The 21,542-nt window shown below is 41.0% G+C and overlaps 1 protein-coding gene across 6 annotated transcripts in view; it reads left to right on the top strand.

Moving 5' to 3' along the window:
- Window positions 1-21,542, top strand: part of LOC115014455 (ecto-NOX disulfide-thiol exchanger 2-like) — a 152,988-nt gene that overhangs the window by 79,059 nt on the left and 52,387 nt on the right. For 5 of the 6 annotated variants that reach the window (XR_003832909.1, XR_003832908.1, XM_029441309.1 and 2 more), the window contains exon 3: window positions 7,004-7,129. The exons of the other annotated variant lie outside the window; for it this stretch is intronic. Coding sequence is in view for 3 of the 5 variants with exons in the window: in XM_029441309.1 (XP_029297169.1) it covers window positions 7,004-7,129 (126 nt within the window). In the remaining 2 variants the exon portion in view is untranslated. The remainder of the gene's footprint in view (window positions 1-7,003; window positions 7,130-21,542) is intronic. 6 annotated transcript variants of the gene reach the window in all.

Genomic DNA, 21,542 nt, shown 5'->3' with positions numbered 1-21,542 from the left:
CTCCGTCTCTATCTCTATCTTATCCCTATTTTGCGCCTTTCTCTTTACGATAGTGAGTTGGTATCGAAAGCTTGCTCATTGTGAACAAAATGGTCCCGGGCTTCTCTCTCGGATGGGAGGTTTACAGCCAATAGGCCTTAAAATGGCTTCATTTCCCATCAGCCCCATCCCCCCTGAGGGAGCGTTTAGTGGAGCTAAAGGCCAATCAGGAGAGTCCAGGAGATCAGTAAAGCCTTTGGTCTGAAATCAATCCCCAGAGTTCACGAGCTCATGACTCTGGGGCACAGGGGGAATCAACTTCCCATCAACAAATCCATTTTAACAAGATAGATTCCCTTCAGAAGGACCTGTCAATATCAACTTTTTAAAATAAAAAAAAGACACATGACACAATGAACTACACTGTAGTATCCTTGCTAAAGGCCATAATCCTGTATTCATTTGCTGTAATAAATGGGCCAATCTCAAGAGAAGCAGACAGAAAAAACAACAGCTTCTCTGTCAGCGTTCAGATTTCAGATTTAAAAAAAGGAAAACTGTATCTGAAGGTTCCTACTTGTTGCTTAGACTTTATGTTAAATAATTAATACACCTTCTGCTGGCTGCTGGCTACCACAGTGCAATGAAAATGTCAGTGGATTAAAAGCAATTGGCTGTGAGCTTCGGATCCATTTGACACAAAGTAGTGTAATGTATAGCATCTAAAATGGAAAATAAATTCCATGTTCAGAGGGAAATCAGATGTAATAAACTGCAGGAAGTTCCTTTACCACCTCAGGCCAACCACAAATTTACTTACTTTGTATTTCTCAGTGAATTAAGGCACTTATTTTATTAGCGTAACAATATTTAATGTATAATGTTGACAGTTGGCTGAAATACTGCTGACTCGGCTCACAAGATCGGCGAATACAAGCAAGTAGACTCAGCTCGTGAGTTGACATTTTACAATATCTGACGCAGCAGGAAATGTAAGTCATAAAAAAAAGCACAAAGAAAATGACAAGCACTGAAGAAGTTGCCTGATTAAATTTTCAATGTAATTTGGCACTACAGGCTCAGGGATCGGTCCTCATTCATGCTTTGTACTGTACATCTATATTCATGTTCAATTTTAAAGATGAACTATGGAATTACAAAAAAGAAAAACGTTCTCCAGGCTCTCGTATGCAGAGGAAAGAGAAAAGTTATTTGGAAAGCCTTCATTTAGTCAGGTGTGTTGGTTAAAAAGGTGGACCGGTTCTGACCTCACATTGTCCTCATCAGTGTGGAAAGTGAGACTGATTGACCATTTGGCCTCTAGAGTTTGGGGAGTTTAAAGCTTGTTTTGCAGGTTTTTCTCTCCAGGCTTTCAATACCTGAAGATCACCTATTCAAGGTGCTGGAAAAAGTAGTTGCCACTCAGATTCAGGACCATCTCAACTTCAATAACCTCTTTGAAAAATTCCAGTCTGGTTTTCGCCCTTGGCCACAGTACAGAAACTGCCCTGGTTAGGGTCACCAACGATCTGCTGATGACAGCTGACGCCGGATCTCCATCTCTCCTCATCCTCCTTGATCTAACTGCAGCATTTGATACCGTTGATCATGACATCCTCCTCAACCGTCTTCACTCAACAATCGGACTCTCTCACTCGGCCCTAAACTGGTTCACCTCATATCTCACTGGGAGGACTGAGCATGTCACCTTGGGAGTGTCAAAATCACAAACACACTCTGTCACCTGTGGTGTCCCTCAAGGATCTGTCCTGGGCCCCACTCTTTTCACCATCTACATGTCCCCCCTTGGTCGTGTCATCAACCGGCATGGAATATCGTTCCATTGCTATGCTGATGACACACAACTCTACATCAGAACTAACCCAACTCCCTCTGCACCTCTGCCATCATCTACATTAACCACCTGCCTGGAGGAGATAGAGACGTGGATGCAGCACAATTTCCTCCAAATAAAAAGCACTAAAACCGAAGCCCTTCTAGTTGGCACCCCACATCAGGTCCAGTCCTCCTCCATAACCTGCATCACCTTCTCCGGTCAGAACATTCCACTCTCATCAACAGTCACTAATCTGGGTGTTAAAATGGATCCTCACCTGACCTTTGAGGCCCACATCAGACAAACATGCAAGAACTCCTTCTACCACCTCAAAAATATTGCCAAACTCCGCCCCACACTCTTTCTGTCAGATGCTGAAAAGCTTGTCCATGCATTTATCTCCTCCAGACTTGACTACCGCAACACACTTCTCATCGGGATTCCTAGCAAAAACATCCAGAAGCTGCAATACATCCAGAACAGCGCTGCTAGGATCCGGATGAGAATGCGAAAGTACGAACACATCACACCCATCCTGCAAATCACTGCACTGGCTCCCGGTCTCACTCAGGATTGATTATAAAATCTCCCTTTACACCCATCAGTGCATTCACGGAAATGCTCCATCCTATCTCAGAGAACTGCTCACCCCACAAACCTCCACAAGAAACCTCCGTTCTGTAAAGGCTAACCTCCTCCTTCCCCCCAGGACCCCAGGACCCCAGGATCCCCAGGATGTTTACTGTATGTTGATTGGTTTGTGTTTACGCCAAACCCTATAACATATGAAAAGGACAAACATTCATGTATGGAAGTCAAAAGATGACGTGGTCTTCAGTCATTTCAAACTGCAGCTCCTGTGTTACTGCTGCTGAGTTTAGTTAACGTAAGTTCAGCTCTCTTTATGTTCAGTGTCTCAAAACTCAATCCTGAATCCATCAATCACAACTCAGAAATAATTGTGTGGAACAGCATGGAACCACATGATGAATCGGCCTTTGGACAAACCACACTCGACCAGTGGCAAGCAGCTGAGACTCATCCGATGAGAGTTGTCCCAGATGCCTCTCATTAATGCATTGTGACTCATTATCAGCAGCTGTCACACTTTGCCTTAACCTTGACCCTGTTATTACAATCTCCTCTTGAATCACCAGCTTAAAAGTAAGGGGCTTTCAACTGCGACTCTGTTAATGAGACACTTCACGGAGTGAAGGTGGCTCTTTGGATTATTTGGTTTTTACACATTAGTGGGGCTGTTAGTTGTTTCTGATGGATGATGCGAGCATGATGAAATGAAAAGCAAATCTGATTGATCAAATAACATCAAATGGATTCAGATAAATCCTTTTAAAGATGCATGTGCTGGTGCAATATTAAATTGTTTGTTTGTTGTATCTCTGTTTGCTTTTGTTTTATTGAGTTGCACATGCTTTTTGTGCCGTGTGTGCAATTTCAGCTGCATTCTTTTTTTTTGCTATAGATACAAAAGCGCTGCTGTTCCTCGTCTAAAGTTAGCCGATCAGCAAAGATCTCTCATAAAAGCTCACTAATTGAGTTGTGAAAAATACAATAACCAAATCTTAAAGCAACTAGACAAATGGATCTAGTTAGTTTGGGCATCAGAGACATCGAAACCTTCCTGTTTGATCGTATCAAATGAGACATGTGGGCAAAATGAATGATCCATGACTTCCATTTGAAAATGAGGAAAACAAATTATAGTGCCCCCATATGAGGAAGGGTTATAGATAGAGAGAGTAAGCCATATTTGAAAACAAATGCACATTTAATTTAAGACTTATATATATATGCTGAGAGCACACATACATTTAATAGGTTAGAAGTTAAATGTTCTTTTGATGATTGTACATCGGGGCACAGAGATGTAAACTCAACGAATGACCAAGGACAAGTTGACAAATAAACTGAGCTAAAGGTCCGCTTACTAGCTTTCTTTGTAAACTTTCAACCATATCTCAAATTGCAAAAGCAAATTGAGTTTGCTCATCTGTCATGGAGATATTGTATCAAGTATGGAACTTTGGTCATGTGATAACTGATGGTTTTATACAGGAAGTGGGAGTTGAAAGCTCAAGAAAAAGCTACTAAGTGGACTCAAAGTTCTATTTCGTACAAAAATGTGGCTTTGTATATAGTTCATATAAATAATATTATAGTTTGTGTAAAAGAATTTAATGAAGGATAAAGAGCTAAAGATTTTTGGCTCGATATGTGAACAAATTTTACTCGTAGTTTCAACTAAGTTGTTAAGTTTGCTAATGCAAACCAAGAGTGCATAGTCATCTTGCTAACACAAGAAATCAAATGATGTTGCACACACTTCTTTTGGCCATAAAAGCTGACCCATGGTATAAACCTTGTGGCCATTGATTCATCGCTTTCATCTAATGGCTAACTCATGCTTTTCCTTGCTTTGTATTCCGAAGTAGCAGCCCTGACAAACACCCCACACTTCGCTCTGACTAACTCTGAGCTGGCAGTGCAGTGTCGTTTGTTAAAAAGACATTAGAAAGTGGAGAGTGGGCCGATCACAGAGGAAAGATAACGGCGTCACAGGGTGAGAAATAGTAGTCAGGAAACTATTTCTGGGCACACGCCCAACTGGGCCAAATTCTGACCTCTTTTCCAGTCCAAATCAGCATCTTTCTGCCAGCGGAACAGAAGGCAATCTATTGTTAAACCCTGTATTAGTTTTCATAGAGATTCTTATCACTCCTCGTGTAGTAAACCTTTATGTTCCTGCACTCCTCTCCTCTCACTGTATTATATCTCCTCTGAGTGTACTGACACCCAGTCAGCAGGACAGCTAATGGCTGTAAGCAGTTAACAGGCCTGTGAAGCTCCTGTCGGGAACATTAACATAGCAACACTACAACAATGAAGCGTTATCGGCCTTCGCCATGGCAGCACACACACAACTTTTAATGAGTGGGTCTGAGCAAGTTAATTATCTTACGAATATTAATAAGCAGAATGAAAGGAAATGTTGCTATGTGACAAGCATGGTGGTACTGATGGTTTCTCCCTTTTGTCAAAGCCAATTTACAAAAAGCCTTAATCATTACAATTAAACATAATTACTCAAGCTGTCAAACAATTTGAAATGTTTATGGTTGAAATGTCATAATTACACTAATATCATATTTAAAGTCATGTGGAAAAATTTGAGCTGTTTTGTTGGTAAACATCTTTCCAGCACATTTTTAGAGAAGTTTCTTGGTGATGTTCTGTCAGCGGGAGAGGGAAATTGCTTATCACAGTGTGTTGGCAAACAACCACAAACATGAACCGGCCAGGGACGTACTGTACATATCGGGTACAAGTAAACTAGGCATTGGGAGGAAGTTTTTTAAGGTGTAAAATCCCAGTGCTGGTTTGTATTACAACAGTTAAATTAAATGTCAGGGAAGAGGAGGAAAGGCTTGTGGCTCAGCCAGCAGCCGCTGCCCCTCGGTAATTTACAGGTCGGCCAGCGAGAGCTTAACCAGCAAGAGTTGTTAGAGTACTTAGAGCTGTGGAATGAACTCCAGATCGGGTGCATGAGCCGCCGGTAGATCTGCGATGTATTCCTGTTGACTTTTCTGCAGGGTTTTTTATCTATGGGGATCTTAATATGTTTGCTTTTCTATGCAAGACTTAGGCCTTGGCAGCGAACCATAAGCCTGAGGTTTTGTGTAGCAGCTGGCAGGGTTTGTAATGGTAGGAGAATATTCAGTGTTGTTATGCCTCAGAAAATAATGTCGGCATTTGTACTTGAGGCAATGTTATATGTATACTGCGTTATGCCTTTGTGTCAAGTTGAACTTTGGTCACGTCTTGTGTTGTTGGAACTTCTAAGAATTGCGCTGTAAAAGTCAATTTAGGAGTGAAAAAGTTCTGCGGTGTGAGGAATAAAATTAATAAAATAAAACATTTATCAAGCAACTTATTTCGTAGGAGGGAACTTCAAGGGCAGCGCTCACAGCTCAGATCACATTATTGATCACATGTCTTTTTAGAGACAATGATTTAGCCTGCATCTGCTCCTTTCATTAGTTTAAAATAAATAGCTGCAAAAACATGTCATTTAGATTTTTTAATAGTTCATTTCAATTGTTAATATCTCTAGCAGCAAGTAACATGAGAATTGACAATTTAATATATTTAAATATATAAGTAAGAATGACATACCATACGATCTTTAGAAATCGCTGGAGCTTTCTTTGAGTGTTTCTTAGTTGTACTTTCATCCTTAAGTAAATGAGTAGATCTAAAGGTTTTGAAGGCCCTGTCACACATATCCGTATGACAGAAACGTATGCCGGCGCATTCGAAATATCAGCAATAGGTTGATATAAATTAAGGGTAAGTTGTGATCGTTTGAAGGACGCAGACGACACGCCGAACACGCCAGACATACGGCCCTGTCACACAGTTCCGTATGGCAGAAACATACTCTATCAATAGGTTAGACATGCATATCTGTATACGTTCACTTTTCCGATCCGATGAAAAGTTGGACGTATTTGGACTCTGACAAATCTTCGTATGCGCCGGCATACGTTTCTGTCATACGGATATGTACGACAGGGCCTTAACTGATATATCTTTAACTTACACTAAGTCCACATTTTCACTTTTAGCAGCAAAGGGCTGTTTTTTAGTTGCAATATTCTTGGGCTAGATGTTGTTCTGAGTCAATGTGGAAACTGTGACTGTGTGCTTGTCTTTGTGTCTGTACATGTGTGTTACAGCATTGTCTTCCTCCTCTTACCTTTTGAGGAGAAGATATAGGTCACTGAGACCAGGCTGTTGAACCTATGTGAGGTAGTTGAACAAACAACTCCATGAAGAGGAAAATATTGTAAATGACAATGTTGTAAAAGTCAATATAGAGTCAGACTGAAGAAAAGGGTCACAGTGGTCTCTCCTCTCCTCTTCTCTCTCCGAGAGTTGAAATGAGGGGGAAGATCACAAAGCACTCATGTCAATGAAGTATAAGATTTTATCATGAAAGAAAACCAAATATCTAACACCCTTTAAATGTAATTCTGTTTTTGACCCTGGACTTTCCTTCAACCCATCTAAAGTGCTGCACATCCTTTTTGTAGTACTTGAATAACGAACTGAAAAGGGAATTCTAAATCTCATTCAATTTGTGTGTGTGTGTGTGTCTCTCTCCAGACGCAAACATGACCATGGCCTCTAACTCCATGACGATGCCCATGTCAGACCCCAGCGCTTGGGCAACAGCCATGAGCAGCCTGGGGATGCCTCCGATTAGCATGACCCGACAGCAGCTCATTCCAGGTACCACAGAAAACATGCTACATGCTGCCACATAGGTCACACAGTGCCACACGAAAATGCGTTGTTTTGTACAGTGAATATATTGATGTGAATCCACAGACTGGCTGCAAAGAAATGTGTGTAGGAGGACATATGAGTAACAGTGTTTCCCTCCTCCACTGCCCTCAAAGTACCCTTGAGCAAGTCGGTGAGCATATACACAGGAGAAGTTGTACTCATCGTACCGAGGCAGCTCCTGATGCGTCAATGTTTGAATGTCGCTTTCCGTCCTCTGCTTCTACTCCCCCAGGCAGTTATAATGAAGGATGTGCTGTGAGCTCATTTCCCTGCTTAAGTAAAGGTTTGAAAATGCCAAGTGTGTCCAAAGGATCACAATGTGTGTACCTGTGTGGGGACAGTAAGTCATCCTTTTCTGACTGTACAGAGTCCAAGTGGGGCTCAGGGTGTTTACAGTATATGTGGTTCCCTCGTTGTTCCACAGATCACAGAAGAGTTAGCAATCCACATCCAGCCCCCGTGGGGTTGACTAGGTTCATCCTGAATGGCTGAGCACATGCATACACGTTTTAGTGTAGGTGGAAGGTTTATGCATTTTTGGAAATAACTTGGTTAGCATAAAGACTGAAAGCAGGGGGAAAAGGTCAAAAGGTAACAAAATCCACCCACTAGCATCTCTAAATCTGACTGCGGGACTATTTCCTTGCAGTGATTTGGAAAAAATACTTGTGGAATTTTTTTTTTTAAACTGTCATTTTATAATCTGCACGGTCAGCATTAAGCCTACTTCGGGACAGTTTAAATTGGGGTAGATCATCAGAATTTAACTTAACTTGTGACTTGTATATATAGCTGCCTTCACATGATAGGAAATGTTCATACAGCTGTTACCTCATTGGTTGCGCTTTGAAAGGTCAGCGGTAATCGCGGTCAAAGTTGAAATGATTTGAACTTTGAGAGCAGCGCTCGGTGGCAATTTCCAGCTTCCGCTAAATCGTGCGGCACCACTCTCTCCATAGGAAAACAACAACACTAGCCGGCGCAGAGCTGTTTTACTGAGAAGAGTGGTCTGAATCCTCTCCTCTAACTCTACAAGAAAGACAATTATCTCCCAACATGTTGAACTATCGGAGGGCTTAGCCTATGTGCATTGCAATAGTGCTAAGATGTATAACTAGTACTTACTTTGCTTTAGGTCGCATTGGGTCAGCAGCTGAAAATGTGCCAGCACTTAGTGCGTGTGTTGGCGTATCAAATGTGCCAAGTTTACAACAGAGGGGTTTAGGAGAAGATAACGTCTCTGCATGCTGATCCCTTCTGTATAACCCAGCTCGCTTATAGTCAAGATATATAAACACGTCAACATCCCTGTAATCCCTCTAAGGCCTGATTTCTTAAACTACGGTTCACAGCTGAGGCATGAGCAGACTACAGAAAACACAAATGCACAGTTGCAGAGCAATAATACAAATGCAATAAACAATAAAAAAGATGTTATTTGCACACAAACATAAACTTCAGTACACAAATAGTTCTTCTCCATAGACGTTTTTACTTTTAAGAAGAAGAGACAAGCATACACAGTTCATATTATTGAAATAAAAATGCAGGCTCTTGGCTTATTAACTATTGTAATGTTTTCTTTTTTAAAGCTCCCAGCTGAACTGGTTGTTGATTGGGTACACGACACTAATAAAGAGCTGAATTCTTTCAAATTAGGCTTTTTTTTTTTTTTTACAGCTTTTAATTGTATTCATTGTGTGAAAAGTTTCACTCTCAAATTGCTTTCATAAACACACTTTTAGCTCATCTACATTCATTTGCAAAGGTGTTACAAGGAATATTGGATATTCTGAACCATTTTGAAAGGTAATAATTTAAAAGGAAAATCATTAAATCTGGAGACTTTGAAAATACAAAAAGCTCAACTCTCCGAATCACAAGGTCTCATTACTATAATATATTAACTTTAGACAGTATGTCATGTACAAGGAGTCATTTCAGTCAAAAAGAGTTGCACTGGTGTAACAGGGAAAGTACTTTGAACCCTAAACTAAAGTGCAGCGTACATTATACTTGTGAGGGTCTATGAGGGTCTGTGTAAGTGTAGTCATCTGTCCATGTTTGCAACAGCTCATGCAGGTGTCTGTGCAAAAGTCTACCTGCGATCATAACATTTATGAATGCACCAACTGCAAGAAAGCTCCCCATGATGTCGACACCCAATGTGTTATAAACAGAATCACGTCCACTGTCGGCCTTGGTGTCTGCAACTGTGTTCATTCTGGATTATATTGGGTTTCAAGAAGCTTTGGGAACTGAAGGCTTCTCGTAAACATACATTTCATCTTTATTAATCCTCATGGTATGACATGCTGGCTTCATCTATCCTTTAAAGTAATGGCTTGTTGTTATTCCGGGAAAAGGTGAGTTTGCCATTAATGTTCCTTATTCAGACATAACATAGCAAATTATTGTAAAAAGACAAAGCTCACGGGATATTTGTGGTGCACGAGAGGACGAGGAAGAGAGAGTTACAAATGTTATGATATCTCTCTCACAGGCTGCATCACTAATGGATTGTAAAACTTATTTTGCCATTGAAGCCATTATAAATAAGCATCCTGAGCCCGGGGGACCCTTGCCCCTGCTTTTCATAACAAAGCCACTGATATAATTCTGTATCAACTCCATCATTTAACATTATTAGAGAGTGAATTCTGCTGCCCGCTTTATAATATCCGACAGTGCACAAGCATTGAATGAGGGAACACTAAGTGGGGATTCCTGTTTAATTTCTATTAGCTGACATGCTGTATGTAAAGTGTTTTGCTGGATAGGCTATTCATGTACTCATCCATAAATTGGAATGAATGGTTGGTTATATTATGAATATGGATTTAAGAGGGTTTTCTTTAACCTCTTCTGCCCCGGTCGCACCACGAGGAGAAAATGAACTGACTGAATGAAGTGACTTAAAACCGGCTGTTTGACAGCAGTTTATTCCATGTCTTTTCTTTTCGTTGTGCATTACGCGATGACGATTAAGTGTGCAGTAGTTGGTATTATCAAGGGTTGAAATGAAACGTTTCATTTGATGACAGAACGTAGATCTCTGCCCAGGTCTCATGTTGATTTGTGTTGACAAGTGGGATTGATCCAATACAAAGTTATGACTCTATGTCTATGTAAGCAACACTCACATGCACACACACACACAACCACGCACAGTTGCTCAGTCCTAAAGTTTGACTAGAGACAACTTCTTTTTTTGGGTCACAGACAAAAGGCTCTACCCTGTTATATAATGGTAATTAGCTACATGCGAACTTGCCACATAAAAGCTCAAACCTTCCCGCAAATCTTTCCAGCTGACATATGATAAATTATGGCAGCTTCCTGTCTGAGTTAGGCTCAGCCACCATCTCAGTTTCTCTCATTTTACAGTTAAGGAGGGTAAAGGTTATGAAAGAACGCTATACAAAGAGGCTGAAACTTGTGGATTCAACGTGGAAGCGGGCTTGCCTCCCTGCTGCTACATGTGTCTTTTGTTTCACACCTCACAAGCATAATATACACATGTAACCATTTACAAAGCTGTGTCATTGATGTGTCCTTACGAGTGGCAGCATTCAAATAAATTGGGCTCAGTTGACACAGACTTATAACACTTCATTAAAATTACTTTCAGAACGCTGGATAAATATTTTAGAGCCGAGAGCTTTAAGATTAATGAAGCACTGGCGCGTGTTTCCATCTGTTTATTATTTTCCAATGTCATTACAACCTCGGAGAACACTTCATTGTTAATTATTCTGCATTGGGAACATTACATTCAGTCTTTCCAATTGCACTTTCAATGTAAATGGTAAATGGACTGCATTTATTTAGCGCTTTTCCCAATCTTTGCAACCACTCAAAGCGCTTTACAACACATGTCAGCATTCACCTTCACACACAGAGTCAGAGGCTACCACACAAGGTGCCAGACTGCTCATCAGCAATGATAAATGATAAAGTGATAAATCCACACATGTTGGCCATGTCATCGGGAGCAATTGGCAATCCAACCGTTGGATGACCGCTCTACCTCCTGAGCCACAGCCGCCCAGCATGTATAACATAAGGTTTGGCTCCAGTGTTTGGCTCTCTCTCTGTGATTCGTCTTTTCTCTCTCCTTGATGGAGTTTATTTGTTGCCTTATTTCATACTTAGCGCCTGCTTTTCATTTGTGTGTTCACATACATGCATATGATTGTAATTTGAATCCATGTTTACGGCAAATGAGTGTGGAATTTGCCGCACTTCACCTATTGCATTGCATTTGTGGTATTTACTGCTCTCACACAATCCTTTCAAGAGTATCATAAACATTACCGACAGAGTGGGGAGCTGTCCGTGATGGAGGGAAACCATCATCGTGTGTGTGTGTGTGTGTGTGTGTGTGTGTGTGTGTGTGTGTGTGTGTGTGTGTGTGTGTGTGTGTGTGTGTGTGTGTGTGTGTGTGTGTGTGTGTGTGTGTGTGCGTTGAGGGATTTTATCTGTGTGGCAAACAATGCATATGGCTTTAGTTGTGGTAATATATCTTCATTAAAGTCGTTGTGCTGAAGCAGTTTCTGAAGGGTGGAGTAGAGAGGACAGAAGGGAGGAGAAAGAGATGGAGAGGAAGGAGGGTCGGGTGAAGAGGACAGCTGTGGCTCCCCTCATGGATCATCTGGAAAAGCAGGTGGTGCTTCCCTACCTTTGCCTCTTCCTTCCGCCTCTCTCTGTCCCTATTCCCCCCTCTCTCCCTCACTCTCACTCCCTCCCTCCCTCTCTCTTTCTCCCTCGCCATCCTAAATTACCCAACATCTTCATTAATGTCTCATTACAGCTGAGTCAGCCGCTGTAACCCACAGCCACATCAGAGCACACGGCGCTCATTGGGTTTTTGGAGCGCTGCGAGCTTTCACAGTTATTTCCTATTCACTCAGTCGCACTGAGAAACTTTAAACAGACCATGCGATAATCTGGGTTGTGCTGCAAACTGAGCACATATCAATTAAAAGAATTAACTAAATGAAACCTACAGTACCTGACTCTTAATTCTCCAATGCTAGTGTTTAGATCACTTATATTAAGGACTTGAATGGAGCTCGTCTTTAAACACCTTTTAGTTTAAACTGTTGAAACATATTATAATTCAATAATTTTGTGAGAGCATTGTTTTTTCTTTTACTTGATTAATTTCTTCGTTTCAAACAGAACCTTAAAATAATCTCCATGCTTATAAGACAGTGAGGTACTTTAGTCTCAGCTGAGCTCAGTATTCTCCACAAACAGACAGGATGAAATCTTTCTCTTTGACGTAGTCCTGCCAGTTATTTTTATTTCACTCCACTCCTACCATGTCTGTATCTCTCCCTTTAACCATTCATGAAGTGGAAATCTCAGGTCAATCAAAGCTGACTGCTAAGTGCAGTCTGAGTTATGAATGTGCGCCGACTGTCCCGGTTCGGCCTGCACTTAAACAGGCAGCTGTAAGGAGGCCTCCGAGCAGTAAACCTGACCTCTACTCAACTCCATCCATAATCCATAGGTTCAGTAGAGTTTGGCAGGAGATGCACGGCCATATTTCCAGTCTGTAAGCTCTGAGTCTTTTGAGCCACTCTGAAAAGAATCAGCACACGCAAATGCATGCCTTCGCCCTGAGCCTCCCACACACACACACACACACACACACACACACACACACACACAGTCACATGTTATGTTTTACGATCTTTGAACTAGTCCAAATGGATTGACTATCGACTCTCCATCATGAGTAAGAGAATTCTGCTCTGTGTTGACCTTAAAAAGAACTTGCAAGATCTCCATCATTTGCCAACTGAACAGTGTGTTTAATTTATGTGAAGGTTGTGTATAATTTATAAATGAATACTCCAACACTTGGGAAATAAGCCTGTAGGCTGTCATATTTGGATTTAAGTGAGAAGATGTCAGTCAGAGTATCAGTCACACATTCATGTCAGTGCAGAGAGATGTCCCAGGACAGGAAGAGAACAAAATAAAGCTTTAAATCGGTCTTATTATGTTATATCCTGTAAGTTAGCAATCAGTACATCAAAAATAGAAGTCTTCATGGATCCAACATTTTCGCTCTGATCTGAAACCGAATATCTGAACCTGACATGCTCTGTAAAAAAAAAAAGAAGCTGGTCCGAGAGAGACCAAAGGAAAGTAAGAGGTGAACAGAATAGCCTGGACCCAAAATATTAGTCCTTAACGGACCGAAACAGAGAGAGAAGACTAACACTGGCAGTCATGTGATGCTTTACCAATTAAGGAGCAGCCATGTTGAAAAGAGCAGGAATACATCCTCTGATGAGTATGGCGCTGCACATTCACACACAGCTCTGAGATCCAAAGCAATACGACAGCATCCCACCTGAACCAATAACACCAAATATAATTTCAACATGACCCAACTCTGATTCATGGTAGGACCCGTAAAGACCTGTAATCCAAGGTACTCCTGCGTTTTGTTGAGAAAAGAGCTCGATTGATATATCTCATGTGGAGCTGTGCCTTTATACACTGGGGTTATATGGTGTCACCTGACTCCAGTGAAGATTATTGTTATTATAGTGTCACTGGTGTGGACAGATAATATCACAGAATAAAGAGTTCCTTCTGCTAAAGTGTCAGCACATTATCAGCACGACATTCCTTAATTTGGTTTAATTCTACGTTATCTGTTATTATGAAACATAACCATCTTGTTTTTATAATTACACCATTTTCATTTCAATGTGGCAGCAGGAGGGATCAGTCTGTATCAGTATGTTTGTTGTTTGCATCATATTCTTCACTTATAGGTGCTGAGAGGGACTGAATGATGTTGTTGTGAGATGTTTTACCTTGTAACAGTGACATCATCAGCAAATGCAAAACACTGTCATCATATGAGACCATTACACATATATCACGTCTTACATAGTCCACCTGCAAACCATTATTATCAGAAAGATAATCAGCCATTTAGTTTATAGTGCTCTTATCAAAGCAAACTTTGATCGTGTGTGTGTGTGTGTGTGTGTGTGTGGGTGTGTGTGTGTGTGTGTGTGTGTGTGTACACATGTCTATCCGAAGCTAATCTCGCATACAACTGGACCCATCAGCCTAATATTTTTTGTGCATTTTTATATTTATGACTGTATGCTCATGGACCTCTCGTGGTTGTGGTGGTTCACAACTTAAAAAAACAAACATGTATTGACTTTTTGCGTATACCGTTATTGACGGCTTACCCCTCACTCCACTTAACCGGGCAGGTGGGAGCCGCAGGGGCTAAAGGCATAGATGCAGAGCATCTGCAAATGAATCAGAATCAGAAATCCTTTAATTGTCCCACAGCGGAGACATTTACAGCGTTGCTAAAGGACAGTGCAAAAGATCGACAAAATAAAAAGAGGCAAAACACTTGTGTAATGAAATAAGTAACAAAAGTAAGTGAACTAGTACTAACTATACCCGACGTTAGGCACAATACCGCATGAATACATTCTTGTTATCTTTGCCGCCATCTTGACTGTAAGGAAGCCTGGAGGGACATTTGAGTGAGATTCAACTCTTCTTTGTTTGAGAGAGGGACACACACCTGGCGGAGATCTGCACTGTACTGAGTGCACTTTTCTGCTATTCAGTTTGAGTTGTGTTGACCATAAAAAGGAGAAGTCTATTGATCTCTCTGTGATGGATATTGTTCTGGTCAGGGTTGGTGAATGGGGGTTGTGTGTGTTGGCACAGTGTTATTATTGGGATATTGAATGGAGGTTGTTATGTCACTGAGTCATATAGTGCACTCACACTGTGATGACAGCAGAGTACCCAAGAATAGCCAGAGAAATGGTTCTCCATCTCTCCCCTCTCTGTCAAATATGATTACGTCTGTCTCGCCGTTTCGGTGTCTCTCTTTCTCTCTCTCCCTCTGACCTTACAACCTTACAAGCTACCACTTATTATCACAGACACACAGACACTCTCATCTCTAAATCTGGCAGGATTTATTCACTCTGGCAGCTATGTCTAAGACACTTTATCTCGGGGATATAATTCAGCTTTTTTCAAGAGTTTTCAAGAGACTTTAAACTCATAACTCATATTGTCCTCTAAAGAAAGATTAAGACATTTTTACCTTTGTTTTTTGTACTGATTACATCATGTATTAACCTGTCCTCTGGTCAACCTTGCCAACATTTTACTGTCTTAACTGTCAAATATGCCACAAACATGAAGTTTTACTTCTTGGTCACTTAATAATAACTAGTTTTTGTGCAGATCAACAGGACGAGTAAATGCAGATTGTTGTTTTCAGCCGTTTACCAGAAAGGACATGTGACAGTAATTGCACAGGCTTTGCGTCAGGTAGCCTCTACGTCCTTCATTACAGTCATGGAACAAACAATTTGTTGAGTATTATCTCTTTCATAAACCCTATTAGGACTGGACTTGTTTCTTTTAAATGTACCTGTGCTGCTCAGTGATTTTAATCCTGTGTGGAGGGCACATGCAGGTAACTTTTCATCCCCACCCCAGTAATAACCACAGCTGCAATTACTGTACCGACTCTTTTAGGGGGAACTTGTTGGTCCTCCTGAGCCACATCCTTTTATTTCAAAGTACGTCTCTGAGTTCATCTCCTCGGTAAGAGCTGCCTGTCTTTCTACTTTATTTCTTTTTTTTTTATCCGCTCAGTGTAAAATGTTACTTCCATGTTAAGTGTCAAGTTATTTATTGTTACATGCAAAACAATTACAGCAAAGTGATAGGCAATACAAATATTAGCTCTCTGGCTCTCCCTCCAGCAATCTTAATTTAAATATGTATAAAAAATAGCATAAAATAACACATTTTATAATATATAGTTGTGGTTAATTGCAAAAATAAATAAACTGTAATTTAGACAGTGATGTCGCAAATATGTGTGTGCGTGGTGAGATAATTACATTTTTTAAAGAGATGTAAACAAGTGTAAATGTAAACGATGAGCTCAAGAGTTGGAAATGTTGGTTTCCTTCCTGCACCGCTGGATGAAGAGGCCTCTGACATGTGTTGTGTCATTTGCACCACCACTCTGTAATGCCTTACAGTGAAAATGATGCAAACATACATCAACGTATTGGACTATACGAGGACCAATATGTTGATGAACAAAAATGAAAGCCATCAGGAGAGCAAGACCTTGTAAAAGCTTATCCATTGGGCTGTTGTCATGTCAGCTCCAGGTAGCTGTTGGCTAGTCCTGCAGAATGTGTATCACACACACGACATGCCGTGATGCAACGATGGTTAAAATGCCGTCCGGATTGATGAGCTAAATTACAGAAGAGCACATAGAATATTTCACTCCCCACCTCCCCCTGCGTTGTTAATGTAATGCCTAGTAGGGGTTGCTAATAACAACAGTATGTTAAACTGAAGCTAACTGCCGGTGGCAGAACAGTGTAGTGTGAATGAATTAAACTGTCAACTAATTAGAGATTATTTACCCTTGATGTACATTTTTATTTAAAAACAATACGCTTGCTGCCAGCTTTAAACCTCAACCAAATTTGATTTCACGCCTCGTAACGCTTACTTTCTTTGTGCCTTTTGTTTTCTTATGCAGCCCATTCACAGGTATCACCACTGTAATGAGTTATTCTCTATAAGTAATGGGAATGCTTTCCAGCCTTATTCATTTTCTCTTTGAACTTAAATTAAATTTCACAAAGCATAAAAAAAAAAGCCTTGAAATGTTATTAATGTGGCTTTCTGAAGGTATACTTTTTTCTTTTCTTTCGCCTCTTTCCTGATTTGCAAAGCACTCACAATCTCACTTGACCCAGAGCATCCTCCCTACCAGCACTTTACCCCCCTCCCTTCTGGATAGCCTACCCATGTGCAGAAAGGCACATTTTAGCAAGAGCTTTGTTCCTACAGCCATACAAGCTTTATATAAGTAACCTTCTTTTAAATGACAAGAAATCCAGACTGTGATGTGAAGAGTTTTAATCCTTGTTTTGTGTATGTATGCACCTATTGCCCAAAATCATTTCCTCCTTGTGGACAAATAGAAAACAGTTCTATATATTATCTTAATATTATGCTTTTCACAATATCCCTGTTGACTTGTGGGGCAAAGCACTGTCCGTTTATACAAAAGTACAGGATGTATTGACTCCAGATGTGAAATGTAGTGCTCTCTTGCCTTACTACATTGGGATGTCCAAGGTCCGCTGTAGGGGATTACGTTTTTCTCATGCTTGCAGACTGTAGCCACCTTTTGAGCAAATACTAATGAGTACTCAATGTATCTTTACTTTATTGTTCAATGCAAAATGGCAATTCTGTTCACTTCCAGCACTCCAAGACATCAAGGGCGTTTATGATGGGCTCTGCTCATAGAAATAGATGTTTCCATTACAAGCAATAATAGCATTGATTGGCTGGTTTGGACTCTGATTAGAAGTGGGATTGGATGGACGCCACAAGGAGAAGAAGATATGTGGATGAAATTACTCTCTCTCTTTCTCTCTCTCTCTCTCTCTCTCTCTCTCTCTCACACACACACACACACACACACACACACACACACACACACACGATTCACTCAATTTTTTTGTATATTTCAATGAACAAAAAAGCTCACACTGCTGTGTTTGCTTGGCACACGCTAGTTGTACACACACACACACACACACACACACACACACACACACACACACTCACACTCACATATTCATACTCTGTTATGTGATCGACTTCAGCGAGAGACTGATTCATCTGACTGAGGTTAATGTCCTACACGGTAAAGTCAGGGGATAAATTAATCGTGTGAAAATGTATGATGGAAATTGTGGTTGGTAAAATTATTAAGTTTAACAGGTACAATTTATGCAGAATAAATGTGATGTCACAATACAGGAAATCAAATGAAGAATTGTTTATGGTTTTCGAGAGATATCTGTCCGAGATTAGAATGGAGATGGAGATGCAGATGGGGGGACAGTTGGCAGGGTGAGAAAAAGGCCATGTTCCAGGAGGCTTAGGCATGTCTCTTCCTCAGAAAATATTACCCATATTACCCAGCATGCCTCACAGCGGCTGTCCGTGTCCCCCCGACCGCCACCCATCACTGACTCTGCTGAGAGAGAACATTTACTGTGGAAATCACAGTTTGAGGAGGGAAAAATAGGGGATGGGAGGTTGTGTCAATGAGTAAAAGGGAGTATAACAATGATAGCCGGGAGCTTATTGTAGTCAAATTTATATTTCTTAAATTGAATTTCATGTCTGTGCTCACACACTCACACAGGCTGAAATGCAGTTACATCTAACACACCTCCAGGAAAGACTGTACATTAGAAATAAAGCACCGAGATGCGAATGTACCGTGTGTTTAAATGCTTTACAGCAGCAGCATGTAGCCTACAGTAATGAAGAAGCGCACAGAGAAATTGATTTTTTTTCAAAAAGCCAGAGTCAAACAGTGAGCAAGAGAAAAAGAGATCAGAGATAAACAGACATAGAGACTGGCGACCTTGTGTGGGCGGTCGGAGAACTAGAACGTTTCGCTTGATGTTTTTGTTTAAGGGCACTTTCGTGATCTCTGGGACTCGGAGGAGTTTCTTACCACAGACCCCTCTTTGCTCTGAAACCACTCAAACACTGGGCCATCGCACCGTTAGTGATGAAGCATAAAACATGGCTGCTGGGCTGATGCGCCATTGTTGCCATAGTGATGAGAGATCCAGAGCAGCTAAAAAAAAAATCCCCTGGAAGAAGAAAGCGTAAATAATCTCTCATCTCGCTGCTGCTGCTCTCTGCACATGCACAGGCTCTTAGCGGACTTCTCAGCACGCACTGTTTGTGGGAAGATTAATGGGTGTAGAAAAGCTTTTTACCTGATGATGCTACTAGATGGAAAGTTAAGGGATCACCACAGGTACAACATCCTGAGGGGGAATATACATGTTTGTGTAGACGGCTCACTTAAAACCACACATGTCATCCTCATGGTGGTGCTATGTGAAAAGACATTGACAATTCTCTGAGCTACACCGCTAGCATGGCTCTAATGTTTGTTTTGTCTGAGGCCACTTAGGGACTCCTGTGAATTAAGAAACTCAAAAGAGGAGGAGGAGGAGGAGGAGGAGGAGGAGATGGTGAAGCTGTTCACTGCCAGGGAGAAGAAGGGAACATGAAATGCCCAAATGGGCACTCAAAATACACTCAAAGTGAATTTAAGCTTCAGCCGTAGCATTATGCTAGCTTTTCATGTCGTTTTACAGATGGTTGGGTCATAGCAGCATTTTGATCTTGAAGTTCAGAAATGTAATGCAAACCAATTGTTTGGTTGACCAAAGCTCTAAATCAGCTATCGTTGGAGTTGTCTCTCCAGTTCTCAACCTTGGAATGAGATAGCCCAAAACTGCAGTTTAAAGGCTCCTCAAGAAAGGGAGAAGTAAACCACCACGCCTGTGTGTGGATAAATGTATTTCTGTGTCTTATGGATTTGTATTGTGTGATTATTGCTGACTGTTGGTGCTAAAGAAATAAGCCCTTGCTCTTTGATTCTGATGAACTTGGACTGAAACATGACATTTAGCTTGACGGTACATATTGCTGAATCTGTTTTTCGCTGTTACAAGAAGTCTCTGTGTTTAATTTCTTCTTCTCTGGAACAAGAAAAATAACACCAAGCACCAAAATATCCCCAGAAATCAAATGTAATTTAACGCTTTTAGATTGAATTTGGGTGCGATTTTACTGATAATAGCTTGTGCTGAATCTTATTTTAGTCTTGTTTCTAATTATCATATTGACACTTCAGTGAACCTTTGCATTGTTTGGATTGGATTAAGGGGTTAAACAAAAATATGTGATGTTTTTCAAGATGTGCTTAAACAAATATTCAACACAAACACACAAGGGCTTCATTTGAAGTGAGTCGGCCATGCTCCTAATCAGATTAGTTCTTACTCAAACTTAATTTGCCCTCAATCAATATTTTAAGTTGTGAACACAACAGAACATATTTCCTGCTGTATTTTTTGCTCGTGTAAAAGGAATATCAGCTCAGAGTCTGATAGGATTACCGTAGCAAAGCGAATGGAGCCAAACAGATAAACAAAGTAACAATGCAGACATGTGCAGGCGTAGAAGGAAGCACATACACACAGAGTTACTCAGCCCTGAGCAGTCACATCATGTCTGTTGAAAGCAGCGGGCTGACCTGAGTTCAGAGTGCTAGAAGCAGGTGGAGCCGGGATGAAACCGCGGAGACGACTTTCTGTCTGAGCTCGATGTTTTCCCGGGTCAGACGGAGCCTTATTTAAACCAGAAAGTACAAAAAGTAACAGAAAAACCAGGCACAGCGACAAAGACAGGATGACATCTAGACAGAAACATCAATAAATGATTATCATTTGTATTAATAAATGACACATAGGTGGATTAGTGCATAATACACGACAGGTCTTCATGCTCAGTTTATAAATGGGGCTCATGTCTCACACTTTCAGAAGACCGGTCGTATCCTTTCAGGATGTAACACATCTCCCCCACCAGTATGAGATGTCAGTAATGGTGAGAAGCCATGCGTGTACAGAGTAACAATAACGTCCACATCCATTTTCTTACCCACTCGTCTCCCGCATTTCTGACGGAAAGTGCCTTTGAGTTCTGACTGAATTGAGGCTTTTCTTTCTTTCTCTGTGTTTTCTACTGTGGTGTCTTCAGTGCTAACTCCCAGCCTTGCCAAACTGCAATGGCCAACAACGAGTACACCAGTATCAGATTGATGACGTAAGATTGATTCTTGGTCATGGTGGTGTGAAGACAGGTTTGATTTGTGATTTTTTTTTAGGATCCAGATTGGAACTTAAATAGGAGACCGTGCAAAAATAAATCTATTTGGCTGTTTTTTATCAAATCATATGCAAGAAGAAAAAAATCCATCTTCCTCTCCTTCACCTCAACAAAATAAGTCGTCCATCGCTCTGCCATCCGAGCAGTGTATTCATTATCACCTGCCTCCTCTTCCTCTGTTACCTGGCAAAAGACGAATGTCTGGGTCATCAATGGGAGACGGAGAAAGGCAGTTCATCTTTATGGTGTTTAGTTCAGCAGCGTCGTGTCGCTGATAACTTTTTCCATCCCCACTACTCTACTGCGTAATCAAATCAGGTTCCTCTTTTTCGATAACCTCTATGCCGGTCCTCTTGAGCGCACATTGCATCAGCGTTTTGTTTTGCTTTTATTTCAGTTTTGCCTCAGTCAAGTTTTTATCACACATGGGGATGGAGACTTGGCATGCACGGCCTCGCATACGCTCGCATGCACACAATGGCATCCTTTTTCTGTTGCTGTCTGCTGCAGGTGCAGCGGA

This window comes from Cottoperca gobio, chromosome 10 (genome assembly GCF_900634415.1).
Source record: "Cottoperca gobio chromosome 10, fCotGob3.1, whole genome shotgun sequence".
Taxonomy (NCBI): domain Eukaryota; kingdom Metazoa; phylum Chordata; class Actinopteri; order Perciformes; family Bovichtidae; genus Cottoperca; species Cottoperca gobio.
This window is presented reverse-complemented; position numbering and strand designations above follow the sequence as displayed.